Genomic DNA, 24,868 nt, shown 5'->3' with positions numbered 1-24,868 from the left:
GCAACTCATCCTCACAAATATCAATTCGAATTCGAGCAAATATTATCCAAACACTATTTATACCGAATCAACCGTTTCCGGTACCGCTCCGATCGAGCTCAAACTGTATCCGGCGAAAGACTGAGGATAGAACAACCGTTACTTGTTGCTTTATATAGCGGTTGATTTCCCAAGAATGAAGTTTATGTAGGTACCTACCAGTATGAGACAGAAAATGATATCCTTTCTAAATGGGTTTGGCTCTCAGGATGTTTTTGTCGTCACCACTCTCACGCAGCTCTCTCGAAAAGCAGAAGCACGTGGTTGGAATTACTGAATGGGATGACTCTGTTGACAAACAATTTTCCTGCCGCATCCCACCGGTCGGTGGGCGATACACTGATCTGTGTACGATTTTTCTTTCCCATCGATCACGGTGTGTCGAATTATTTACCGAGCAACAATCGCTGTCGCAAAGCTGTCAATGCACGAAAACGGATATTCTCATCAATTGAACTTACCATCAAACGATCGGACAAGTAACACTGTTACATCGGAGGGAGGAAATAATAATCCAATGAAAGTTGAAAGAATTCTCACGAACGAGTTAAGCCGTTTATTTTCATCTCTGCCTAAATAACACGGGCAGAATTATCTGCTAACAATTTAATTTAAAACACATTCTTCAAAATCTCACGATTGACAACGCCGGCAAACTCGGTGTAAAGTTGCGACGTCCCCGTCAATGCTATAAATTGTTCTGCCACTTCAACGGCGACACGCACCTGGGCCTCTGACGTACTTGCTCCTGTTTATTTTTGCACCGGAAAGAGACAAAATTTCGTTTCAATAAAAAAGCCCCACCCAAAAGCTACACCAAAAGTGACAAAAGTATAAGAATATAATATTCATACATACCCAGATGAGGAGTAGCAACGACCTTCGCATGATTGATTAGTTTCTTAGTGGTTTCCGATTTCGGTGGCTCTTCTGGATACACATCGACTGCAGCACCACCGCAGTGGCCACTCTGTAGCGCATCGAGAAGTGCGGCCTCGTCAACGATTCCACCGCGCGCCACATTAACCACCCGAACGCCTTTTCGGCATTTGGCCAATGTTGCTGATGAAATGAGATCTGAAAGCAAAAAGCACCTTTTCAATAACGAAACTATTTTTATCAATCACACACTGATGCGCACTTTTTGTGGCAGGGATCAACGGGGTATGTACGGTAATATAATCAGCCAGCGGCCAAATCTGTTCCAGTTCCATCTTTTCGATGCCGGCCGCCTTGGCTTCCTCCTGCGTTGTAATCGGATCGAAACCAATGACGCGCATTCCAAATGCCTTCATTCGCACGCCGACCTCCCGACCGATTCGCCCGAGGCCCAGAATTGCAAGAGTTTTGCCGTAAAGCTCGCTACCCGAGTAGAGCTTACGGTCCCAGCGTCCCTCCTTCATGCTGCCAGCCGCTGGACAGATCGGTCTCGCCAGTGCCCCAATCAGGAAGCAAGTAAGCTCACACGCCGAGATTGAGTTTCCACCGGGGGTGCTGTTGACAAAGTAAGCAGAACGGAGGTGTGGTAATCTTTGTTGCTGAATGATAAAACATAAGGTTGGGACTGTGATGTCTAATATGGCGTCGAAAGTTTGTCTATTTTGGGGTATCATGTCTGCAGGATTAGCATTTTTACGGAGGATTAGCAATTTCAATTTTAGTGGAAAGTAACGCGTAGACACCTTTCACTGCTCATAATGCTTAGAAGAAAAACGAAAACAACCAGCAAAACTTAAAAACACTAAGCTTTTTTTACAACCGATCTATGATTTTCGAGAACGCTTGTTTCCTCTACTTATAAACTGAAATGACGAACTTCGAAACACTTTCTAGTTACATGGAGTTTATAAATAATTCTAGATGAATCTCAAAAAAATGGTTGATGTGTCATACAATCGTAAAGTATTCAAACGGTAGAAGTAGCCACAATAGATCAAAATACTGGTCGCAGTGGAATACCAACACGAGAATAGCAGAGGCCTAGACAGAAATATTTCACGGATAAGAACAAGTTTGCTGTGGATGACCGTTTCAAGCGGAATAAGCTATCGAAATTCGCTTCGAAGTACAAGATTTGGCAGGCAATATGCACTTGTGGCAAACATGGTGAACCATTCGTGACCAAAGGTAAACCATGAACGGTAGAAAATTGATTACCTTCGAAAACGACTTTCATTATTGAGGAATTCCACGGGGAAGTGGCCGACCATAAAAATCCACCATCTCCGATTTTAACAAAAATTTGCAGCTATGTTTGGTTTATGAGTCTTCATGACTTCCACAGGTTATTAGACCATTTTGACTCAAGAGCTTTTTTTTAAAAGGGCGTATGTGTTTTTGCATGCACAATGAACAAACAATAATAATACGAAAACCATAGTTTGTTCAGCAAAACTATTCGAGAATGAGTTGCAGGGCATTCATTAATCTTTGTAAAAAAAATATACACTGAAAAAAAAATTGTGCCGATTTTCAAAAAAATTATAATTTATATTAAAAATTGGAATTAAAAAAACCCATTTTTTATTTTTTGCCAGCGAAAACCTAAATAAAAAAGAAATATTTTAAGTCTAATTTTATGATGGAGAAGTTATCAATAAAAAAGTTTTTCTAACAACAAATTTGTACATGTTTTTCAATTCTATACTATGTTACAGACAAAAATATATTTTTTTATAGAATGTGATTCCCAATGTCATTTCGAATCAAAATGCTCTTTACAAAAATCTTCGAAAATGTAGTCGTTTTCAAGATATTTTAAATTTTGTTTAGAGAAAAAGTAATAATTCGTCAAATTACGCCCTTTTCATAAGTTGGGTCGTCAATGACTGGGCAGTGCGTAAGCCTCTTGTACCTGAAGGCATAAAATAGACCCCACTTGCGGTCCTTAGCCTCCTGCCCAGTAACTCCTAGCCCTGGCCTCCCCGTGGCGTCGACTGGGATACGAGTAACCTTAGTGAAGATCGGGTAACCAACCCCGGTGGGAACTTTGGTCGTATGCTGACAGGGAAGGGGGGGTTACCCTTCTTCGGAAGGTGTAAACCTGTCCTGGTGTCCAGGTGGGACCTTAAGCAGTCCTGGCACGATGACCCACCGGCGAGACAGGTGGTTGGCGTAGGCCCTATAAGCCGCCCCTTAAAAAACCCATATAACGAACAATACAGAAGAGAATACGACCCAGAACAATCGGCAACGACCCAGGCGACGAATAAAGGATCACGATTGGAAACTCGGAACATGGAATTGCAGATCGCTCGGCTTCGCAGGATGTGACAGGATAATCTACGACGAGCTACACCCCCGCAACTTCGATATCGTGGCGCTGCAGGAACTTTGCTGGACGGGACAGAAGGTGTGGAAAAGCGGGCATCGAGCGGCTACCTTCTACCAGAGCTGTGGTACAACCAACGAGCTGGGAACCGGCTTCATAGTGCTGGGCAAGATGCGCCAACGTGTGATCGGGTGGCAGCCGATCAACGCAAGGATGTGCAAGTTGAGGATCAAAGGCCGTTTCTTCAACTACAGCATCATCAACGTGCACTGCCCACACGAAGGGAGACCCGACGACGAGAAAGAAGCGTTCTACATGCAGCTGGAGCAGACGTACGACGGTTGCCCTCTGCGAGACGTGAAAATTGTCATCGGCGACATGAACGCACAGGTAGGAAGGGAGGAAATGTACAGACCGGTGATCGGGCCTAACAGCCTGCATTCCGTATCAAATGACAACGGCCAACGATGTGTGAACTTCGCAGCCTCCCGTGGAATGGTAATCCGAAGCACCTTCTTCCCTCGCAAAGATATCCACAAAGTCACCTGGAGATCACCGGACCAAGTAACAAAAAATCAAATCGACCACGTTCTAATCGACGGTAGATTCTTCTCGGACATCACAAACGTCCGCACTTATCGCAGTGCGAATATAGATTCGGACCACCACCTGGTTGCAGTATGCTTGCGCTCAAAACTTTCGACAGTGCATAGCTCTCGTCGAAGCCGAACGCCGCGGCTAAACATCGAGCGGCTACAAGATGGCAGAGTGGCTCCAGAATACGCGCAGCAGTTGGAAGTGGCACTACCAACGGAAGAGCAGCTAGGCGCAGTTGCCCTTGAAGATGGCTGGAGAGATATCCGATCCGCCATAGGTAGCACCGCAGCCACTGCACTAGGTACGGTGGGCCCGGACCGAAGAAGCGACTGGTACGACGGCGAATGCGAGCAGTTAGTCGAAGAGAAGAATGCAGCATGGGCGAGAATGCTGCAACACCGCACGAGGGCGAACGAGGCGCGATATAAACAGGCACGGAACAGGCAGAACTCGGTTTTCCGGACCAAAAAGCGCCAGCAGGAAGACCGAGATCGCGAAGCGATGGAGCAGCTGTACCGCGCTAAAGACACACGGAAATTCTACGAGAAGTTGAACCGCTCGCGCAGGGGCCACGTACCACAGGCCGACATGTGCAGAGATACAAACGGGAATCTTCTCACGGACCAGTGTGAGGTGATCCAGAGGTGGCGGCAGCACTACGAAGAACACCTGAACGGCGATGCAGCAGACGACGAGGATGGCACGGTAACGCACCTGGGAGCACGCGCGGAAGACGTTACACTACTGGCTCCGGATCTCCAAGAAATCCAGGAGGAGATTAGCCGGCTCAAAAATAATAAAGCCGCTGGGGTTGACCAAATACCAAGCGAGCTACTAAAACACGGTGGCGAGCCACTGGCTAAAGCGCTGCACTGGGTGATTACCAAGATTTGGGAGGAGGAGATTTTACCGGAGGAGTGGATGGAAGGTGTCGTGTGCCCTATCTACAAAAAGGGCGACAAGCTGGATTGCTGTAATTACCGAGCAATCACCCTGCTGAACGCCGCCTACAAGGTACTCTCCCAAATACTATGCCGTCGACTATCACCAATTGCAAGAGAGTTCGTGGGGCAGTACCAGGCGGGTTTCATGAGCGAACGATCTACCACGGACCAGGTGTTCGCTCTTCGTCAAGTACTGCAGAAATGCCGCGAGTACAATGTGCCCACACATCATTTGTTCATCGACTTCAAAGCCGCATACGACACTATCGATCGAGATCAGCTATGGCAGATTATGCACGAGTACGGATTCCCGGACAAACTGACGCGATTAGTGAAGGCGACGATGGATCGGGTGATGTGCGTAGTACGTGTCTCAGGGACGCTCTCGAGTCCCTTCGAATCACGCAGAGGGTTACGGCAAGGTGATGGTCTCTCGTGTCTGTTATTCAACATCGCGCTGGAAGGTGTAATAAGAAGAGCAGGGATCGACACGAGTGGTACGATTTTCACAAAGTCCGTTCAGCTACTTGGCTTCGCCGATGACGTTGATATTATTGCACGAAACTTTGAGAAGATGGAGGAAGCCTACATCAGACTGAAGAGAGAAGCCAAGCGCGTCGGACTTGCCATCAACACGTCGAAGACAAAGTACATGATAGGAAGAGGTTCACGAAAAGAGAATGAGAACCGCCCGCCTCGAGTTTGCATCGGTGGCGACGAAATCGAGGTGGTTGAAGAGTTCGTGTACTTGGGCTCACTGGTGACCGCCGACAATGATACCAGCAGAGAGATTCGTAGACGCATCGTGGCAGGAAATCGTGCCAACTTTGGCCTCCGCAAGACACTTCGGTCGAACAGAGTTCGCCGTCGTACGAAGTTGACCATCTACAAGACGCTGATTAGACCGGTAGTTCTCTACGGGCACGAGACCTGGACCATGCTCGTGGAGGACCAACGCGCACTTGGTGTCTTCGAACGGAAAGTGCTGCGTACCATCTACGGTGGAGTGCAGATGGAAGACGGCACATGGAGACGGCGAATGAACCATGAGTTGCATCAGCTGTTGGGGGAGCCACCCATCTGTCATACCGCGAAAATCGGACGACTACGGTGGGCCGGGCACGTAGCCAGAATGTCGGACAATAGCCCGGTGAAAACGGTTCTCAATTGCAATCCGACCGGTACAAGAAGACGTGGCGCGCAGCGAGCACGATGGATCGACCAGGTGGAAGACGATTTGCGGACCCTTCGCAGACTGCGTGGCTGGCGACGCGCGGCCATGGACCGAGTGGAATGGAGGAATCTTTTGTATACGGCACAGGCCACTTCGGCCTTAATCTGTTAATAAATAAATAAATAAGTTGTTCGCGTTTCTCCATCAACAATCGTACGATTTTCATAATAGTCATGATAAGTTCTACAACTTACTTTTTGACACCAAGATGATAAGAGGATAATGTTGCAAGTTATAGGTCCGATTTATAAAATCACTATCGGTCATTTTTATACTAAAATTTATTTCTTCCTATTATATACAATTCCTATCTTCTATATACAGCTTAACACTTTGTTCGTTTATATATGCTAAAAATACTTGGTGTTTCGTCATTCGAAAACAGTTTCGCGGTAATTTTATTTTCTGAAATAGGAACAAAAGAGTGATATTTCTGTGTACCTGGAAACATTTTTGCCTTCTGATACAGGCTACTCCATTCAGCTGCTCCCTGTTCGTATTCTTCTTGTGATACATAACAAAACAAAATTTTTGTTAATTGTTCATTACTTTGCTGGCTAGCCCATTTATATAACTCTTCTGCACTTGTGATTGGATGTTCGTGTGCTATTGCTAAGCTCGCATTTCTTGCCATTCGTTTCAATGTCCCGCCAATTGCGTCACAGGGTCCTTTTCCATGAGAAGTTGCAAAAAAGTTCCACTCAGCATCAATGTTATAATTAGTTTTATATTTACGAAGACTAGCAATTTTTTTTTTCTATTTTTGTATTAAGAAACAGCTCGATCAGACATAAATATAGCCTTCTTTAATTGCATTTTTGGTTTTAGAAAAGTTAGTAACTTTGAAATGAATGCACCGCGATTGTATCATGTTTTAGAACTTCGGATATTATTACAAAACTTTGTTTTATTATTCCAGAGTCCATATAATAAATAACAAACGGATGAATTGTAGCTTGATCATTGTTCCAATAACTACTCTGAGAAGCATCCTGCAAAACAAATGAATAATTCTCAGAAAAATCACAAATTACTAAGACTTCGCCTATTTTTAAAGACGATTTTGATTCATTTAAAAAAATAGACTGTTGATTTTTTATATAATCATGAGTTATCAATTTTTCCAACTTCTCACCAAAATATGTTACAAACTCATCAACTGGTTTGACGAATGTTTCTAGATTACATCTTTCGGTAGCAACCCATTGTTCGAAAGTTATTTCTCCAACACAACGTTCCTCCAATTCTTCCGAAAAATTGTGTTCAAACATTGAAAGATTTGGACAGCGGTCACATTCACGAAGATAACAATCTTTTGATCTTGACGATGCACTACACAACATTTTTTGAAATACAACTTGTAATCTTTTTCGAAAGAATATTTTTGTAGACTATGGAGCATTAAAATAATATTCACGTGAATCGTACAAATACAAATGTTATGAGAACCTGAACTTCCTAATAGCTTGCAATTCTTCGGTCTCAATGATGCAAATGAACTAAATCCAATAGTAAATTGACTAATTTCCTTAAACCTATAAAAGCCTCTTTCAATGAACAAATTAACAGACGTTTTTGTACATGTTGACGCTTACCATCCTTTTTCACAGAAACATAGTCGTTTAGCCCAGGCATGGCTCTGCTAATCTGGTCGCTATCATAGAACTCCAACACCGTGTTTTTTGTTTGTAAATCCAAAGTATGGACCATTTTTTCGTTGTTGTTGTTCTTGTTGTTGTGATGTTTTCCTTCTGCTAACAACCTAGCTTGCGATACAATGTGTTTGTTTGTATGAAATTCATCCATTATCTTTTGATTTGACCAAGATTTTGGTAAAATAGACAATAACCTCACTTGATCGTTTCTTGAACATCCTGAATCTGCAAATCTCTCTTTCAGTTGAGAAATTATATCATCAAGGTCAGCAGCTTTCGTTTTTAATAACTCCAGCTCATCATTTTCTACATTAAACCCGAATAAATGTTTTCGTATTCCATGTGAAATATTCGAATATTTACTATTGGAATAATTGACTTGTTGAAGCTTGTTTATTGCTATTGGTGAAACGTTGATTCCCAGGACTCATTCATTGAATATTTCAATGTTATGTATTCTGGAATAATCCTGCACATCGCTTTCCTGAGTAGATGCTGAGAAGATTGATGTAACCGATGGTATGTCTACTGGATCATATCCTGAAGGTGATGATTGTGGTTCTGTAGTGTAGATGCTCGGTAACTGCAGATATTTTATATTGTCAGAATTGCATGCCTGCAACCTGCAAGTATCAGACAAAAACAGACTCATCCAATTGAATTTTACTCTCTGTGGATTTTAAAATTTCAATAATTTTTTGCGTTACTTTGCGAAGCTTCGATGAACACCGTTTACTAGGAAATGGCTTACAACACCTTACTTTATTGATTTCCATAATAATTTGCTCTTGTTGACACCAAAACACCGTACTGACTAAGTCTCTTTAATGTGTTAACCTATTTCAATGTAAAATATAGGTAAGTTTTAATACATGGTTCATAAAGGTATCAACTATTTTGCTTCAGAAAATATTGGCAGGTAAAATCTATGTCCTCCTATGGTTTCTCCAGAATAAAGAGTAATTCTCAAATGTGCGACTTAAATAACGTACAAATTGAACTATTATCCGAATATTATCAGCTTGGCGCTGAAAACAACATTTTTAGAGAATTCAATTTCTATGTAATCAAATAATTTTTTTATTATTTTCCTGTAGTTTATTAATGGTTTGTTATACCGTCATGGTGTAAAGAGGAAAGTTGAAGAATGTATTATGACTATTATGAAAATTGTACGATTGTTGATGGAGAAACACGAATAACTTATGAAAAGGGCGTAATTTAACGAATTATTACTTTTTGTCGAAACAAACTTTAAAATATCGTGAAAACGACTACATTTTCGAAGATTTCTGTAAAGAGCATTTTCATTTAAAATGACATTTAGAATCACAATCGATAAAAAATATATTTTTGTCTGTAAAATAGTACAGAATTGAAAAACATGTACAAAGTTATTGTTAGAAAAACTTTTTTATTGATAACTTCTCCAACATGAAATTAGACTTAAAATGTTTCTTTTATATTTAGGCTTTCTCTGGCAAAAAATAAAAAATTAAAAAAAAAACCACATAAGCGATGCATACGAAATTTTATAGACGTCTATAGGAATAATATACCTTTCATTTGGAACTAAGCTTGTGAAAATCGGCCCAACCATCCCCAATCAACTGATGTGAGTTTGTTAATTTTAATAGGTGGCCACTTTTCCGGGGCACTTCCGGAGCCGACTATGGTGGTCAATATATTCAACAAAACTTCGGTTGGCCATCAGTGACTTAGAACTGCAAATGTAAGTTGTTAAAGAGACATTTCATCGGAATATCTGTTTGAATCGGAATTTCCTTTGTGACCGCACACCACAACCCGTAACTCCGGAACCGGAAATCGGAGCGGGATAAAATTTGATAGCCATTTACGGGGATAAAAAACCTCATTTGAGACTAAGTTTGGTCAAATCGGTCAAGCCATCTCCGAGAAACAGATGTCATTTTGGAAACTTCCGCCGGGGCTTCCGGAGCCGATGATGGTGCCTAATGTGGTCAAAGAGACTTTGAATGGCTGTTAGTGACCTAGTACTACAATTCCAAGCAGTTGTGGCCGGATTTTAGAAAAAATTTCACCTTTATAGATTCATTGCACAATTTGTTAAAATTGGGATTTGTGCGTGATAGTACTCATCACCCTGTAATTCCGGAACCGGAAGTCGGATCCATATAATTATCTGACATACAACTTTGCCATCGACACCATCTTTCTATCTCGCTCCATTAAAAAGTTGATAACAGCGCCGCCCTAGCGACTGAATCCCGAAATTATCAAATATAGTGCTAAATATCACACAACAACTTTACCAATGACACTATAACTCTAAAACGAAAGATAAGGAAAGGATATGTGAATTGTAAGTTAGCCCCTTTTGGACGCAAGGTACCCCCGGGGTTAGCTCCCCGGCTTACGAAAATGCCCGTGAATTGAAAAGTAGTACATGTAATGATCTTATTTTTCTAGACAACATGAGTCAATGAACTACAAATAAAACGTGTATTTTTACAATCAAAAAAACAAAGCTAATTTGGAAATGTGGATTTTTTTCCATTTCCTGTAAAAAAATGCAAAATGTGGGTTAGCCCCTTTTGGACGCCAGCCATTCAAATGTTCCTGAACCACGCCCAGCGATTCAGATTCAAAGCCTCCCTTAACCATTCACTTTCAAGTTGGCGGGATTTTCATAACTAAACCGGAACGTCTTCATTTCAAATTGATGCTTTTTCATTCACCAACCAAAATTGTCATCAGCTCTGTAGAGGCAAATTTAGGTTAAATGTTGACACGTTTTGCGTTTTCATGCTTACTTGAACAGTAAGAAGTATGTTCAGAGTAGTTTTGCTTGAAAAACCTAGTCAATACTCCAGTAGAAAGATATTCACAGGGCCAATGAAATTGAAAATGAATGGAAAATGATTGAGCAGCTCGGCTGTGTGAATGGATGATGCAAACAAAAAACTGCGAACTGAACATAGTAGGGAATGATTTGAGATTTGTTCCTCATTCAAGCTCTGAGAACTGACATACAAGTAAAGTTTTCAACTTGTGTCAGAAATAAAACTGTCGCTTTAAATTGACAACAGCAAGTAGCAACTTGCTACTGGCCGGCGCTTCGATCGGCCAGCAATCGCTATACGGGACTTGTGTGCAAACTTGGATACAATGGTGACTCACGCATGCGAACCTGTATGTGATGGTGATTTTCAGCGTATTTTCATTTAAATGTTTACACAGGTTTTTCGGGAAAGCTTGTTCTACCTTATATGTCTGTTATCTGTGCTACTAACTACTCACTTCAGGACCAGAACATTATTTTTTGTGGCAGCCTCGATGTCAATGTTATCAACTCCAGCTCCTGCTCGTCCTACAGCCTTCAGCTGTCCGGCACCCGCGTTCAGTATTTCGGCTGTTATTTTGGTGTCCGAGCGTACAATGAGTGCGTCATAGCCCTAAGGGAGATGAAAAAGCAATAAAAAAATTATCACCAGGACATGATGAGACGATCATCAATTCACGTGAATGTGAATGTGCCATTGCTAACAATAACTAAACACCCCACGGTGCTCTGGAAGGCGGATATTATATCGTTGAAGAGCTATGCATGAAACATTTAATTTCATGGAAACTCAAATATTCTATAGGTGAAAATATCGATTTGACAAGAATTTTCATAATTTCATCATAGGGATGGAGACGATTGGCTCTTCACACCAAGAGGGCTTTGTAAGTAATCTTTCAAATGTTATATCTAGTGATTTTGTATTCGGTTTTACGTGATATATGATATCTCATCAAAATGGAGAAAATATGAAAATTCTAGTAAACACGATATTCTCCGTTAGAACAATATAAATTTCGCTAAAATTAAAAGTTTCACTTAAAAAATCTGCAAGTTTTCTTTCGAGTAATAATATTCTTCTTCCAGAGCACCGCATACCCCTTCCTGGCCGTGGTCTGCTCTGGGCAGTAACTATCGATTTGTCAAATCGAGGAAAATAATCATAATGACTTTCTCGTTCGAGGACAACTATATTCAAAGGTTCTGCCAGCGGCTATTTGGTTGCCATTGCGTTTCCAATATTGCATGTGGTGGATTCCACGTTAGCGGTCAATGTCCATTTGTTACTACTACTGTTTTCCTGGGTTTAATTCGAAGACTGTTGATCCGAATAAACCGATAAAATTGTGATCATCGGGTTAAAGTGGTAGGCTTTCTGTGAAGACTATTTAGGGTTACTGTGCCCTAATTCTTCTCAGCACCCTCTATTCATCCCATTTGAACACATTAGTTAGAGCAGTGTCTGCTATCTCTATTCAACGCATGATCTCAAATGATAGGATGAATAATGGTGTGTTGTACTCGACTTTTCGCTTCGCTCTAACGCGAGTGTTTTAAATTTTTCAAGCCAGATTTTATTGATCTGCTTCTTAGAAACGAAGTAAAAATGTTGATACCTATTTAAGCGCAATACAATCAGTGTAAACCGAATCATCAGCGAAATAGTGTGACATCGTGACTAAAAAGATGAATAACGGCATGTCTACTCTACATTTACAGCAAATAATACGAGGCATAACTCTTCGTGTGTGCAAAATGACATAAATACCATGACAGTTGAATGTAACTTTTCCGTATTTACAAGTTGGCTGAGAAAACTCACCTTTCCGTGCAAGCGACATAAAATAATAGGGTAGTATGGGGAGAAATGCCGCACATTTCTAAAAATCGATTCTACATAAAAGTTAACCATTCAATAATTGATGATATCATTTTTATCAATTGCGACAAGTTTCCAAAATACTGTGAAATGGTTTTTTTTTCATAAAAAAAATTCATCAAATTTCCACGAACATTTTACAAAAAAAGGCCATAGCGGGAGAGATGTCGCACCATGGTCACAAACTAAAAAATGTGTAACAAAAGTATTTTTTAGCTTTCGTTGATGTTTTTGTGAAAGTTCAATATTTTAAAATTATTTTTCTTTTCTTGTGTAATGGTTAAGTTGGAGTAACTTAATTAAGTGTACTATTTATCTATATGTTTGTACGGGCGCTATATATATATATATATATATATATATATATATATATATATATATATATATATATATATATATATATATATATATATATATATATATATATATATATATATATATATATATATATATATATATATATATATATATATATATATATATATATATATATATATATATATATATATATATATATATATATAATATATATATATATATATATATATATATATATATATATATATATATATATACATATATATATATATATATATATATATATATATATATATATATATATATATATATATATATATATATATATATATATATATATATATATATATATATATATATATATATATATATATATATATATATATATATATATTTATGTGTTGGTAGTGGTTCCTTGAAAGCAGTGTTTGGCTGTTTCCCCCAACAATGAATTAATATAACTTAGGTTTGTTCTTGAAAGATTCATTTTAAAAAAGCATCAATTCGTTGAAATTTTTGTTCTTCAATATTGACATCTCTACAAATCAATGCGTTCACGAAAATTAGTGCCTGAAACTAATAATCCGAAGTACACCCAAAACTCGGCCCTAATACCTTCACGATAATAAAAAATTGCTCTAATAGCAAGACGTTTCATGCTTAAACGTTCCCAACAAAAAATTCCCCAAACGGTAATACCAACACATTCAAATCTTCTCTGCGTCGCACTCATGTTTCATCAATTCTTATTCAAAAAAATATAAACGCGTCGGATTGTCTGGAAGTGTGTAACACTTCGCTTGTCATTATATTGCGCTTCAAGCGGACTAAACACAATGAGGATAAAGACGAGGTTCGATTTTTCTACACGACACATTCCGTATTTGAAGATCGGCTCACACTCGGCTAGCTTCAAAGCACAGTCAGAAAAAAAAAACGACTCGGAATAGTGGTGGGGTACTTCGGCCGGTGTTAAATTGAAATTTCTTTTCTATCACGGACGTTAACAGCAAGATAGCGACTGTACAAAACATGAACAGTCCTTCCCGTCATTTACGGGAAGCAAGACCTATGGTTTGGATCCACGTGTCTGAAACAGGGGTCCGGATCCAGACACTTGTCTGGGCCTGGTTCAGGTCCGGACTTGGAAAGGAAAAAAGGGGATGGGCTAGATCCAGGTACTGGTCCGGATCTAGGTACTGGTCCGGATCCGGGAGGTCTAGATTTGGGAACTGGTCTGGATCCGAGAACTGGTCCGGATCGAGAACTGTGTCGGATATAACAACTAGGCCGGATCCGGAAACTGCCTAAAAAATGTTTTTCGCTATCCAACCAACCCAGTTTAAAATTTGTAATTCGGGCTGGTTTCTGCCAGTATTGGGGTAGATTCCTGCCTGAATTTGGTTGGATATCCGCCAGGATTCCGGTTGGTTTGACTCGGTACTTATACTATCATAGAAATCGACCGAATTATTCTACATGCGAACAGAGGATGACACATACTGAAAAAGTGCTTGATTGTGTGATGCACATACATGAACAGCAACCGAAATTCGTCATTCCACCGTTTACTACCTTTGCGGGAATATGAGTTTAATACCGCAATGCGCAATTGCGTGGTGTGTTACCGAAAAGACTAGAATCTTACCCAAAAGTAATAGAAACACACTCGTCGGACTTTGGGTGTAACTAATACTTAGCTACATATCGGGCATCGTATATGTTACTGTGTTAAGTCTGTTAGTTTGTGGATTATACCTTACGAAGGACCAATACCTAACGCATATGTTCATTTAATGACATTTCCATGTGAAAAAATACTTTTTAGCTATTGATCCTCCGTCATGATGTACGGCATCTCACCCGCAATTTTGATGCGGCATCTATCCCAATTTTAGGGGAGAGATGCTACACGCCGACATTTTCCTCTGAAACTATGGATAACCGTGCTCATAATCAGAATGACTTCTAAAAGGTCCCAGCTATTCAACCGATACATGATTTACAAAAAAAATCGAACGCATGAAAAAAAGAAATTTTAACGTGGTACTGAAAAATTTTCGACGCTCCGTGATGCAACTGGACACACATAATCATTATTAAAATTTTCGTGAGTTATTAATAAGGAGTATTTTACATCTCCAGTGTTGTAATTCTTCGAAAGACAATCTTACGATATCGTATTACCGTATAAAAGTGACCCCATATACGAGATATATAGAGTGTGGCATCTCTCCTGACGCGGCATCTCTCACGAAATTACCCTACTAAAAATGGGTGAGTACTTTGTGGGACCAGGGATGCCAACGGTACCGATAAACTAAATTTTTTCGGTATATTTACATTTGCACAAGCCGTACAGCCCGCTACAGCGACGCATCACTACAGCTCTTGCCAGAACGGTAACCTAACCGAGTACATTTTCCCGTACAGCAGTAGAATACATTTTTGTTTTGCTGCTGTACTCCGACTGCTCGGTGAGAGTGTGGCGTAGTAAAGTTTGTTCTCTCGCTTTGTACATTTTTCTTTGCATAGTCAAAGGGAGAGGCCCGCACACGAAAGCGTTAATGCCAGCCGTGGCGTAAGTGAGCCGCATTCATTGTAGTCATTTTTGAATAAAAATATTAAAAAGATTGAAAATATTAAAAAATGTAAATTAAGGAAAGAGAAGCTGTACCGCTCGCGTCTGATGGCTGTACTGGGGACAGTAGTTTCTTGTCATGTTACTGCTTTGCACACAGGCAGCCGTACAGCGCTGGACGTCCTGCACTAGCGGACGACAGCAGCATAAAGAGAGAAATGAGAATGTAGGCAGAAAAATTACAGCCGCAGAAAAGGTAGGCATTTTGCATCCTTGTGTGGGACATAACAGGTGCGTCGCAACTTGCTTACAGTGTTCTTGTTTTTTTGATTTTTTTTGGCTAACGTCAATCCGGCGCTAGCTTAGTCGTATCACTAAGTTAGTGTCGGATTCTGATGAGATGAAATTGTCATAACACAAATTCCATTGCTAGCTTAGTTACAGATTTAGTACTATTTACGCGCAATGATGGTTTAAACCAGTGCTGCGAAAATTCAAAATCATTTAGGTACCTATTTCTGCTTGTATTTACCGAAACCAACATTCAGATTCACCGTCTCCCGCATTCATTAACTTTCCAACTGACTGAAATTTCATGCAGAATCGAATGCTTGAGTGCAGAGGAAACATAAATTCCTTCATCAACCAAAGCATCCATTTGTTATTATGTGGACAGTTTGAAGGCAGAAGTTGGCATCTTCTACATTTTAGAGCATAAGTGAACTGCATAATCTACATCTGGTGCACTTTTGCTCAATAATCTCCCTCAGAGCTAGCATAGAAACAAAATTCAGTTTGCTTCTGAAATCAAAACCTGAATGCATTGTGTCGGGAGAACGAATGACGAGGGAAACGAACCAACCATTTCATTCGTTCGCACCGGGCATGAATTGAATTTCGGTTTCTTCCAAGTTCACGCAGGGATGTCAATTTTTTGAGCTCTGGTTTAAATAATTGGCGATTCTACGTTGAAAGCGCTCACAGATAGCGCAGGAGCATTGGTAAAAAATAACATTTAAACAACAAATCACCGATTAATTTTTTGATAATTGTTTATGAAAATAAAGGCAAACCATCATTTTATAAGATGATGAGCAAACATCTTGCGAAAAGGGCGTAAAATATAATGGTTTCTAATATTATTCGCGGAGCTTCATGTGTGCGGTTCCGAAATGTAATTTGTTGAGCACCGTAGCCGCCGCAACATCATTTCCCGTTGCTCCTAAGTCAAGCTAAACCTTCATGAGATGATGTAAATTCATGAAAAACTCCGGATCACGCGATGATATAATATATCCGGCTAATTGGAAAGTGTCAGTTTTGTATTATACACAGTCAATTCTTTTCTCTGATAGTCTTAACATAATCTCCTACGTAGTCTAAAATATGAAGTAAAAAAAAAGTCGTAGTCTAAAAATTGCGAGTGGAAAAAAACAAACTGTATCGCTTTGTCACAACATGAGCTGAATCATAGGTGTCGCATGACTAATTTCAGTTTTGCTGCAAATCGCCAATAGCTTTTATCTAAATTTATCACCACAAAGTAGGAATCTAGCATAGTGCATATTACATTGGCTTGCTAAGCCTAGAGTCTGTATACAATATACAGTCCCGTACAGAGGAATGCGCAACACTGCGTGGAATACAGACTATTTATTTTTTCTGGCAACCGGAATATTTGCTGTAACTTTGAGTGACTTTGATCAAATCACAAAATAAATTCATACTGAATAAAAAATTAAGCAACTTTATCGTGGCAAACGGAACATCCCAGCGAAAACCATTTCAAACATTATTTCATCTGATTTATTGAATGCTATTTAATCAATGAATAACGTGTTTAAATTTATTCAAAGAATTTGAGTCAACGCAGGACTCAGGTTATTTTAAGCGGATTGTTCAAGTTATTTTAAGCGGAAACCATGTCACTGTGACAGAACAATAATAACCATTTGCAGTGAAGTCCAATTGCTGGGTTCCGGTAACCATCCGATACCCTTCAGGAGCCTCTGATTAAGGGGTACCATTTCGATGCGGCTTAGATGCATAACCGAGGCCTAGGAACCGAAGCGGCGCAAAGCCGTATTTGTTTTTTATCGCGCTTGAGAGAATATTTCGGGACGTCACGAGTCTCGTCACTTGTAATGAAAACGTTTCATCAAACTTGGCAACACTCATGAAATCACTTACCATAAATATCTTTGAAAAAGAATGTCATAATATTCGCAATTAGATAATAGAGTGTTTTGTAACGTTCCGTTTGTGAATTTATCAACTATACAAAAAAGGGAAAATAAGCCTGATAGTCGTTCAATGGTTCGGTGAATCAATTAAAATATGCATTCATCACGTTCTTGTTAACGTTGCTGATTTTTGTAAGCATTATAAGAAATGGGAAAAGGTAAATATATAAACAAATAGTTTTTCACTCCTATTATTGTAATATTTTTACTGCCAATAACAATACTTCCCTTGCGAGCACGCATGAGGGCATTGCTGAAGAAGTATGTTTGTTTACTTTACACGATAGGTAGCCGGTGACATGTTCGATTGGTAGATTTGGCTTCATTCTGTGCGAGCCTTTATATAAGTACACTCAAGTTTTTTACGCGGTTTTTTTGCGCGGTTTTTTTTACGCGGTTTTTTTTTACGCGAATTTTAAAATTTACGCGGTTTTCATTTACGCGGATTTTGAAATTTACGCGGTTTTCATTTACGCGGTTTTTGAAATTTACGCGGTTTTCATTTACGCGGTTTTTGAAATTTACGCGGTTTTCATTTACGCGGATTTTGGAATTTACGCGGTATCCATCAATGAGGTTCCCTTTATCGCGGATTCTTAAATTTAAGTGGTCTTCATTTACGCGGATTTTGAAATTCAAGCGGTTTTCATTTACACGGATTTTGAAATTTACGCGGTTTTCATTTACGCGGATTTTGAAATTTACGCGGTTTTCATTTACGCGGATTTTGAAATTTACGCGGTTTTCATTTACGCGGATTTTGAAATTTACGCGGTTTTCATTTACGCGGCTCGTATCCCCCGCGTAAAAAAAAACCTGAGTGTAAACAACGCCTTTGGCTAAGCCGAACAAAGTTTTGATTTCATTAGCTTAATCAGAATTCGTTTTCTAGCGGGACATTACGCAGGATTAGGGGTTTGTTCAGAAATACAAATAGTGCTTTCGTTTTTTTTTTTTGGAGCAACGTCAATCTTAGCTAGCTCATTAGTTTTATTCTAATTGCATCTGAATATTTATATATAGGTTATCTGATAAAAATAATTTGTAATGAGATTACAGATTGCATATAACGTCATATTAAAAAGGGAGAATTATTGGAAAATATTGAGCTATCCGTCTATGTAGTGTGTTAAAACTAGTCTCAACTAGTCACCTGGTAGATACACTTCACTAACATTGTGTGCTTATCTGTTTGATAATGCAATTACAGAATCAGATGTTAAGAGCAATCGTTTGAAAACATCTTAGAGATTTACTAGTCGATTAAATTTACGCGAAGGCTCTCTTTACTTGCGGACGGATTTATTTTTACTTTCTTGTTCTTGTGTTTGTCCATGTAATAAAGGTGTATGCACGGTTGGCGACAGTGCATACCATCCGTAGAGAGTCAATAGACGAATTCTCGTCCGTTCAGCATAGGCTTGAAAAGCAGGCAGCGAAATATTAACTTTGCTATTGATTAGCGTTAGGATTACATGAAATCGTTCAAGTATATTTTCACTGATTTCTGTGAGTTGCGCTACTGTTTTGTATTCCTCGAAAAAATTACGCGCAGTTTTTTATCATTTGAGTTGCAATTTGAAAACAGGAATTTTGATAATATATTAGTGTGCAGGAACTCCACAGACAGTGTTGTGGCGTCACTGTTCGTAATGTGATGTTGGCGCATAGTAGGCGGGGTGTGAATATGCATACGTGTTTATTTTCTGTCAAAGCAGAAATAGTGTAATCATCTTTCGGCTTCCTCGGGGCTACGAATAATTTTAGTTGTAGTTCTTATTTGCAGGTATTCTACGTGGTGGAATTTTAATTGCTTATAATGAACAATATCTGGAACACTCAAAACAAAGATAAATTCAAAATCATGGACTCATACAAATCTAACTAATTCTGTTACAGATTGCGGAATGAAAGGTTCCCAAGCATATTCCTTGCCAATTATGAATTTTTTTGTTACAAGGATCTAATTTGGAATAAGTAGCAGACGGTGGTGCTGGGAACAGGCAATTGAAGAATCCTGCACAAGGAGCGCGGCTACTTATGTTTATTTATAAAAGATGGAGACAGAAGCTTCGATTTCATTACCAAATAAGCTGCAGATGAAGCATCCATAAGCAATGTTGGAGTATAACTCAAAATTATGTAGCTGCTAAGGACACACTATTGAAAAATTCAGGGTAGGTGAAACAAACTTATTTCCAAAGACGACACACGCTCCAAGTTGCGCAGTATTGCTAAAAGACGGATCACATAAAAAAATGGAAAGAGACACGCTTTCGTTTTATTTCATAAATGTATACATCTTCATTAAACCAATCATGCCATATCATAGTATAAAAAAATCATCCGAGGTAGGTGCGGTTTAACAAACGCCCTCACCATTGCAAACAGCAACCAATATATCAGTTATGGCTGGAAAAATGCTTCTCACAATACCTATCTGTACTCTCCGAGACGGATAACCAGTAGCCAGAAGCAGATTGACTGCACAAAATGAGATATTTGACTACCTTTGGAATCTTTTCTTAACCTTCCGGCAGTCGCGCTAGTGCACTGAGTGCACGCTGCTCTGAAAAATCTAGGGAAATCGTTTTAGCGCACCAGCGGCTGCTCGTTCAGTGAACCATTTGCGCGACTTTCGAAAGGTTAACTCTCCGGAAGTCGTGCAAATGGCTCACTGAACGAGCAGCCGCTGGTGCGTTAAGACGGTTTCGCTAGATTTTTAGATCAGCGTGCACTAACGCGACCGCCGGAAGATTAACAATTTACTACTGCTGCTGCTTTTACAAGTATTATCGGACGGGTATGTTTCTATTACTTTTGGGTAAGATTCTATTGTCTTTTCGGTAACAGACCACGCAATTGCGCATTGCGGTATTAAACTCATATTCCCGCAAAGATAGTAAACGGTGGAATGACGAACTTTGGTTGCTGATCATGTATGTGCATCACACAACAAAACACTTTCTCAGTGTGTCAACCTGGGCATTGTTCGTATGTAGGATAATTCGGTCGATATCTATGATAGCATTAGTATCGGGTTAAACCAACCGGAATCCTGGCGGATTTCTACCCAAATTCAGGCTGGAATGGACCCCAATTTTGGCAGAAAACAGCCGGAATTACGGATTTTTTACTGGGTAGGTTGCATAGCGAAATAAAAATTTTAGGCAGTTTCCGGATCCGACCTAGTTCCCGATTCGGCCTAGCTCCCGATCTGGACCAGTTCTCGGATCCGGACTAGTTCCTAAATCGGTAGCTCGAGGATCCGAACTAGTTCCCGGATCTGGACCAGTAACCAGATCCGGACCAGTTCTCAAATCCGGACCTCCTAGATCCGGACCAGTGCTCGGATCCGTACCAGTACCCGGATCTAGCCCTTCACCTTTTCCCCTTACCAGGTCCGGACATAAGCAAGGCCCAAACTTGGTGCTTAAATCCAGACAAGTATCTTGATCCGGACCCTCGGTTCGGATGCGTGGATCCAAACCATACACACCTAGAAAAAATCATGTAAATTTACGTCTCCTGACCCTGACATATACGAGCATCAAAAATAACTTAGTTTTACATTTGATTCCAATTTTACATGTCGTTGAATTTCGTAAAGCACGTAATTTTATTTCACATATGGCGTTTGTTCTGAATGGTAGTAAGTGTAATTTTATGTCATTGAGCATGTAAAGTGTCTATTTCATGTAAAATTAAACGGAACACGGTTATTTTTCGTCATTGATTGAATTACGGCTTGTTAAATTGTGTCATGTTTGCAATTACGTCAACGATAAAATTCAGAATTTTTTGGTGTGTAGGTCTTGCTTCCCGTACATGACGGGAAGGACTCTTGTTTTGTACAGTCGCTACCTTGCTGTTGACGTCCGTGATAGAAAAGAAATCTAGAGAAAATTTTCAATAGGACGTAAGTAACATTGAGAGCCTCTCTTTGTTTACTTTCTCTTTCATTATTACGACGTCATTACAACACTTGGCACTAATTTTCCAGTACGTATCGAAAGCCGACGGTTTTTACTAGAATATTATGCAAAGACTAGAGTAGCAAATGTTGAAATGGCCGAGTAATGGACAGAAGAGAAAGACCCCAAAGAGAATGTCTCATTGTTACTTACGTCCTATTGAAAATTTTCTCTAGAAATTTCAATTTAGAACGGCCGATATACCCCACCACTACTCCGAGTCGATTTTTTCTGACTGTGCTTTGAAGCTAGCCGAATATGAGCCGATCTTCAAATGCGGAACGTATCATGTAGAGAAAATCGAAACTCATCTTTATCCACATTGTGTTCGGTTCGTTTGAAGTGCGATACAATGACAAGCGAAGTGCTACACACTTCCAAACAATCCGACGTGTTAATATTTATTGTATTAGAATTTATGAAACATGAGTGCGACGCAGAGAAGATTTGAATGTTTTGGTATTGCCGTTTGGGGAATTTTTTGTTGGGACCGTTTTAGAATGGAACGTCTTGCTATTAGAGCATTTTTTATTACCGTAAAGGTATTACGGCCGAGTTTTGGGTGTAATGATCGCATTGTTATCACTAGCACTTGTGTCAGGAATATTTATCGAATATAAGCATCAATCTGTCACAGGTGAGCAGCATCGCTGCCTTCGATGAGGTGAATACAAAACTTGAGCAGGAACGACGATAGATGGCGCTAGTGACACTCAAGTATGATTTTTTAAATCTGTTCGATGGAATTCCTAAATCATTCTTCGAAGCTTTATGTCTGTTTGTCTGTGCTTCTACGACGTACCTATTTTACTATCCTGGCCCAAAAAACTTCAATATACTAGAATACATTGCGTAAGACATCTAAGTGTAATTGCAAAATATTCTACGCTCTAAAGTTCAGACTTTGAGGTTTTAAACCTAAAGTAAGTCGTGTTCGATATCCTACACAATTTCAATATACGAACTCAAATGACACGTATAATACTAATACATATGTATTGGTTTTTAGTATCATATATTCGTAGGGATTCGTAAAGTTTGCATTAATATTGTACAAAACGTTGAACGTGACAACGTCGGTTGTCACGGTAAAGATAGATACGTCTACCTTTATCAGGACACATGTTAGTGAACTCGGGTGATTCGTAGTTATTCTGCCTAAGCTCGACCCTCATTAACAGAAGGCAAAGATTAAGCCCATACGATATTAAGCCTGTTCTAATGACCCTGCCACTTCTAGTTTTCCGATCTGTCTACTTCACATCCTTGCTCTCACTTGAGTACTATGGCTCTAAGTTTCATAACTTTCCCTACCCTGTAATCTCTAGCTAATTGAATGTCGTTAAAATATAAAAAAGAAAATGTGACTAACATAATCGAAATAAAAAAAGAAAAAAGAAAATTTTTAAAATTGCTTTATTTTCCCCAAAAACCTCGACCAGATACTTAATTTACTTTAAAAAAAGGGAAAATCAAGAAAAAATTCAATAAACTCGTAAGTAACGTCAGAATCATTAATCGCCTTAAAAACAAAATGTTCGGGCGATCGAAAGTACCTTTCTTCATAATTATATTTCATGTTGATGCGCTATTATCGAAGATATATATGGATTTTACTAAACATACATTCTCTTTTGTACTCTAACTGAACAACTGTTGTACTGTAATTTTTTGAACTTCATTTTCGGATTCAGCACACAATTTTACATCGATAATGGAAGTTCAGATTTTAATTTTCATTTTGTAAACTGTAATTTACTGAAAACTAAAAAAAGTCGACTATTTAAAAAAAAAACAATTTTCGCGTAGTGTTAAAAATTTTCGGTACTACGAGAAGCAACTTGTCGAACATATTCATCAATATTTTGTTTGTAGGTGACTAATATGGGTTATTTTACGTCTATAGGGTTGTAATTCTTCGAAGGACAAACTCGCCATATCACATAATTGTAGAAAATCGGCTCTATATATGAGAAGTAGAGACTGCGGTATCTCTCCCGAAATTACCCTAATTGAAGAAAATTGTAATGTTCTTTTGATGCTCCTTAATGGATCTGTCCGAGATAGGCAGATTCTCCTCGTTTCTCGAAAAACATTCTAAAAATCAGTTACAATGTTTAGAATTTCAAAATTTTGTGCAACATTGGTGAGCATCTTTCTGTCTAATTAGTGCTAAAATTCAGTTAAGTAAAAAGTTATAACACTGAGACGTTATATCTAACGTTCAACAACTTACACTCTCGTTTTTTCGACATTTTGAAAAAGTGCGGTTAAGAATGAGAAAAATTTAAATAAATCTCACTGATGAGTTCCACCATAAGGAAAATTGAAACTTAACTCATATTTTACAACATCATTAAATAGTATAAACCGTCATCTTGATCATCTCACGCATACTACTCGTATATAATCGAGACGAATGAAGCTCAAATTTACGTGGTGTGCCATTTCATTTACAGGATCGATTTCGCCACCAATCGCCCTCATCGTTCGTTCGACCATCGTTCAACTAACGACAATAATTTCCGGTCTGAAACATTCTTCAAAAAGACGGAAATACTTGGTTCCAACCCACCGATCTCCAAGGCGCGATTGACTTGTAGGGTGTTCTATGATCGAGATTTTTTAATTAATATATGACTACTTAATATTAACGAAAAAGTAATATTAATTATTTGGGTAATATCTTTAAAAGCTTATCCTGTCTACGTACGAAAATGGGACGAATGAAACTGTATTATATAATTAAAATCTAAAACCGACTACTTGAAACGCCTTATAATCGTAACTAAATGTGTCAAAGATTTAAAACTTGCTAATCGTAAACCTAAAATGTTCATTTTAACATAATTTAACTAATAACAACCAAACCTCCCTGTAATCAACTACATATAAATCAGTTACCTTCACTTCCTTCACTAACTGTTCCTTGGTGAGTTTTAACTTGTAGTCGACCTGGGATCACAAAAAAACGTTATCACAAATATATCTAGCAAATTAAAACCAAACTGACATTGATTCCATGATCTTGCAACAATTCCACACATGCACTGTCAACCGCGTCACACACGAGCACATTTTTGATCTGTACAGGCATTTTATTCCAAGTACCGGTCTGACGCTATTAGGTGAACAGTCCTTTTAGAACAAATTCACTTCAATCTAGATCAATTCGAATTATAATTCGTTGAACAACCGCTCCTACGTACTTCCAATTTGCAACTAGCGACACTGGCGAAACTAAAGAAGCCTCATCAGACTTTCTCTTCCCTTCGCTCCGCTCTACACTACTATTCTTGCCGAACT

General features: G+C 39.2%; 2 protein-coding genes across 3 annotated transcripts in view; both read right to left on the bottom strand.

Moving 5' to 3' along the window:
* Positions 1-114, bottom strand: part of LOC131682032 (guanylate cyclase 32E) — a 50,691-nt gene extending 50,577 nt beyond the window's left edge. Inside the window, exon 1 of one of the 2 annotated variants that reach the window (XM_058963197.1) lies at positions 64-114. The gene's annotated coding sequence lies outside the window, so the exon portion shown is untranslated. Of the gene's footprint in view, positions 1-15 lie in introns of both variants that reach the window. The other variant, XM_058963198.1, reaches the window with a different exon arrangement.
* Positions 115-563: 449 nt separating this feature from the next.
* Positions 564-24,868, bottom strand: LOC131682031 (D-3-phosphoglycerate dehydrogenase). Its single transcript, XM_058963196.1, has 6 exons — positions 24,576-24,868; positions 24,467-24,517; positions 11,023-11,177; positions 1,181-1,533; positions 898-1,116; positions 564-787 (listed from the first exon to the last, which is right to left on the bottom strand). The coding sequence occupies exons 1-6, from the start codon at positions 24,657-24,659 to the stop codon at positions 651-653; spliced, it is 999 nt and encodes a 332-aa protein (XP_058819179.1). The 5' UTR covers positions 24,660-24,868; the 3' UTR covers positions 564-650.

The sequence above is a fragment of the Topomyia yanbarensis genome, chromosome 2, assembly GCF_030247195.1.
Source record: "Topomyia yanbarensis strain Yona2022 chromosome 2, ASM3024719v1, whole genome shotgun sequence".
Classification (NCBI taxonomy): domain Eukaryota; kingdom Metazoa; phylum Arthropoda; class Insecta; order Diptera; family Culicidae; genus Topomyia; species Topomyia yanbarensis.
Note: the sequence above shows the minus strand (reverse complement) of the source record. Positions and strands in the feature narration are given on the sequence as shown.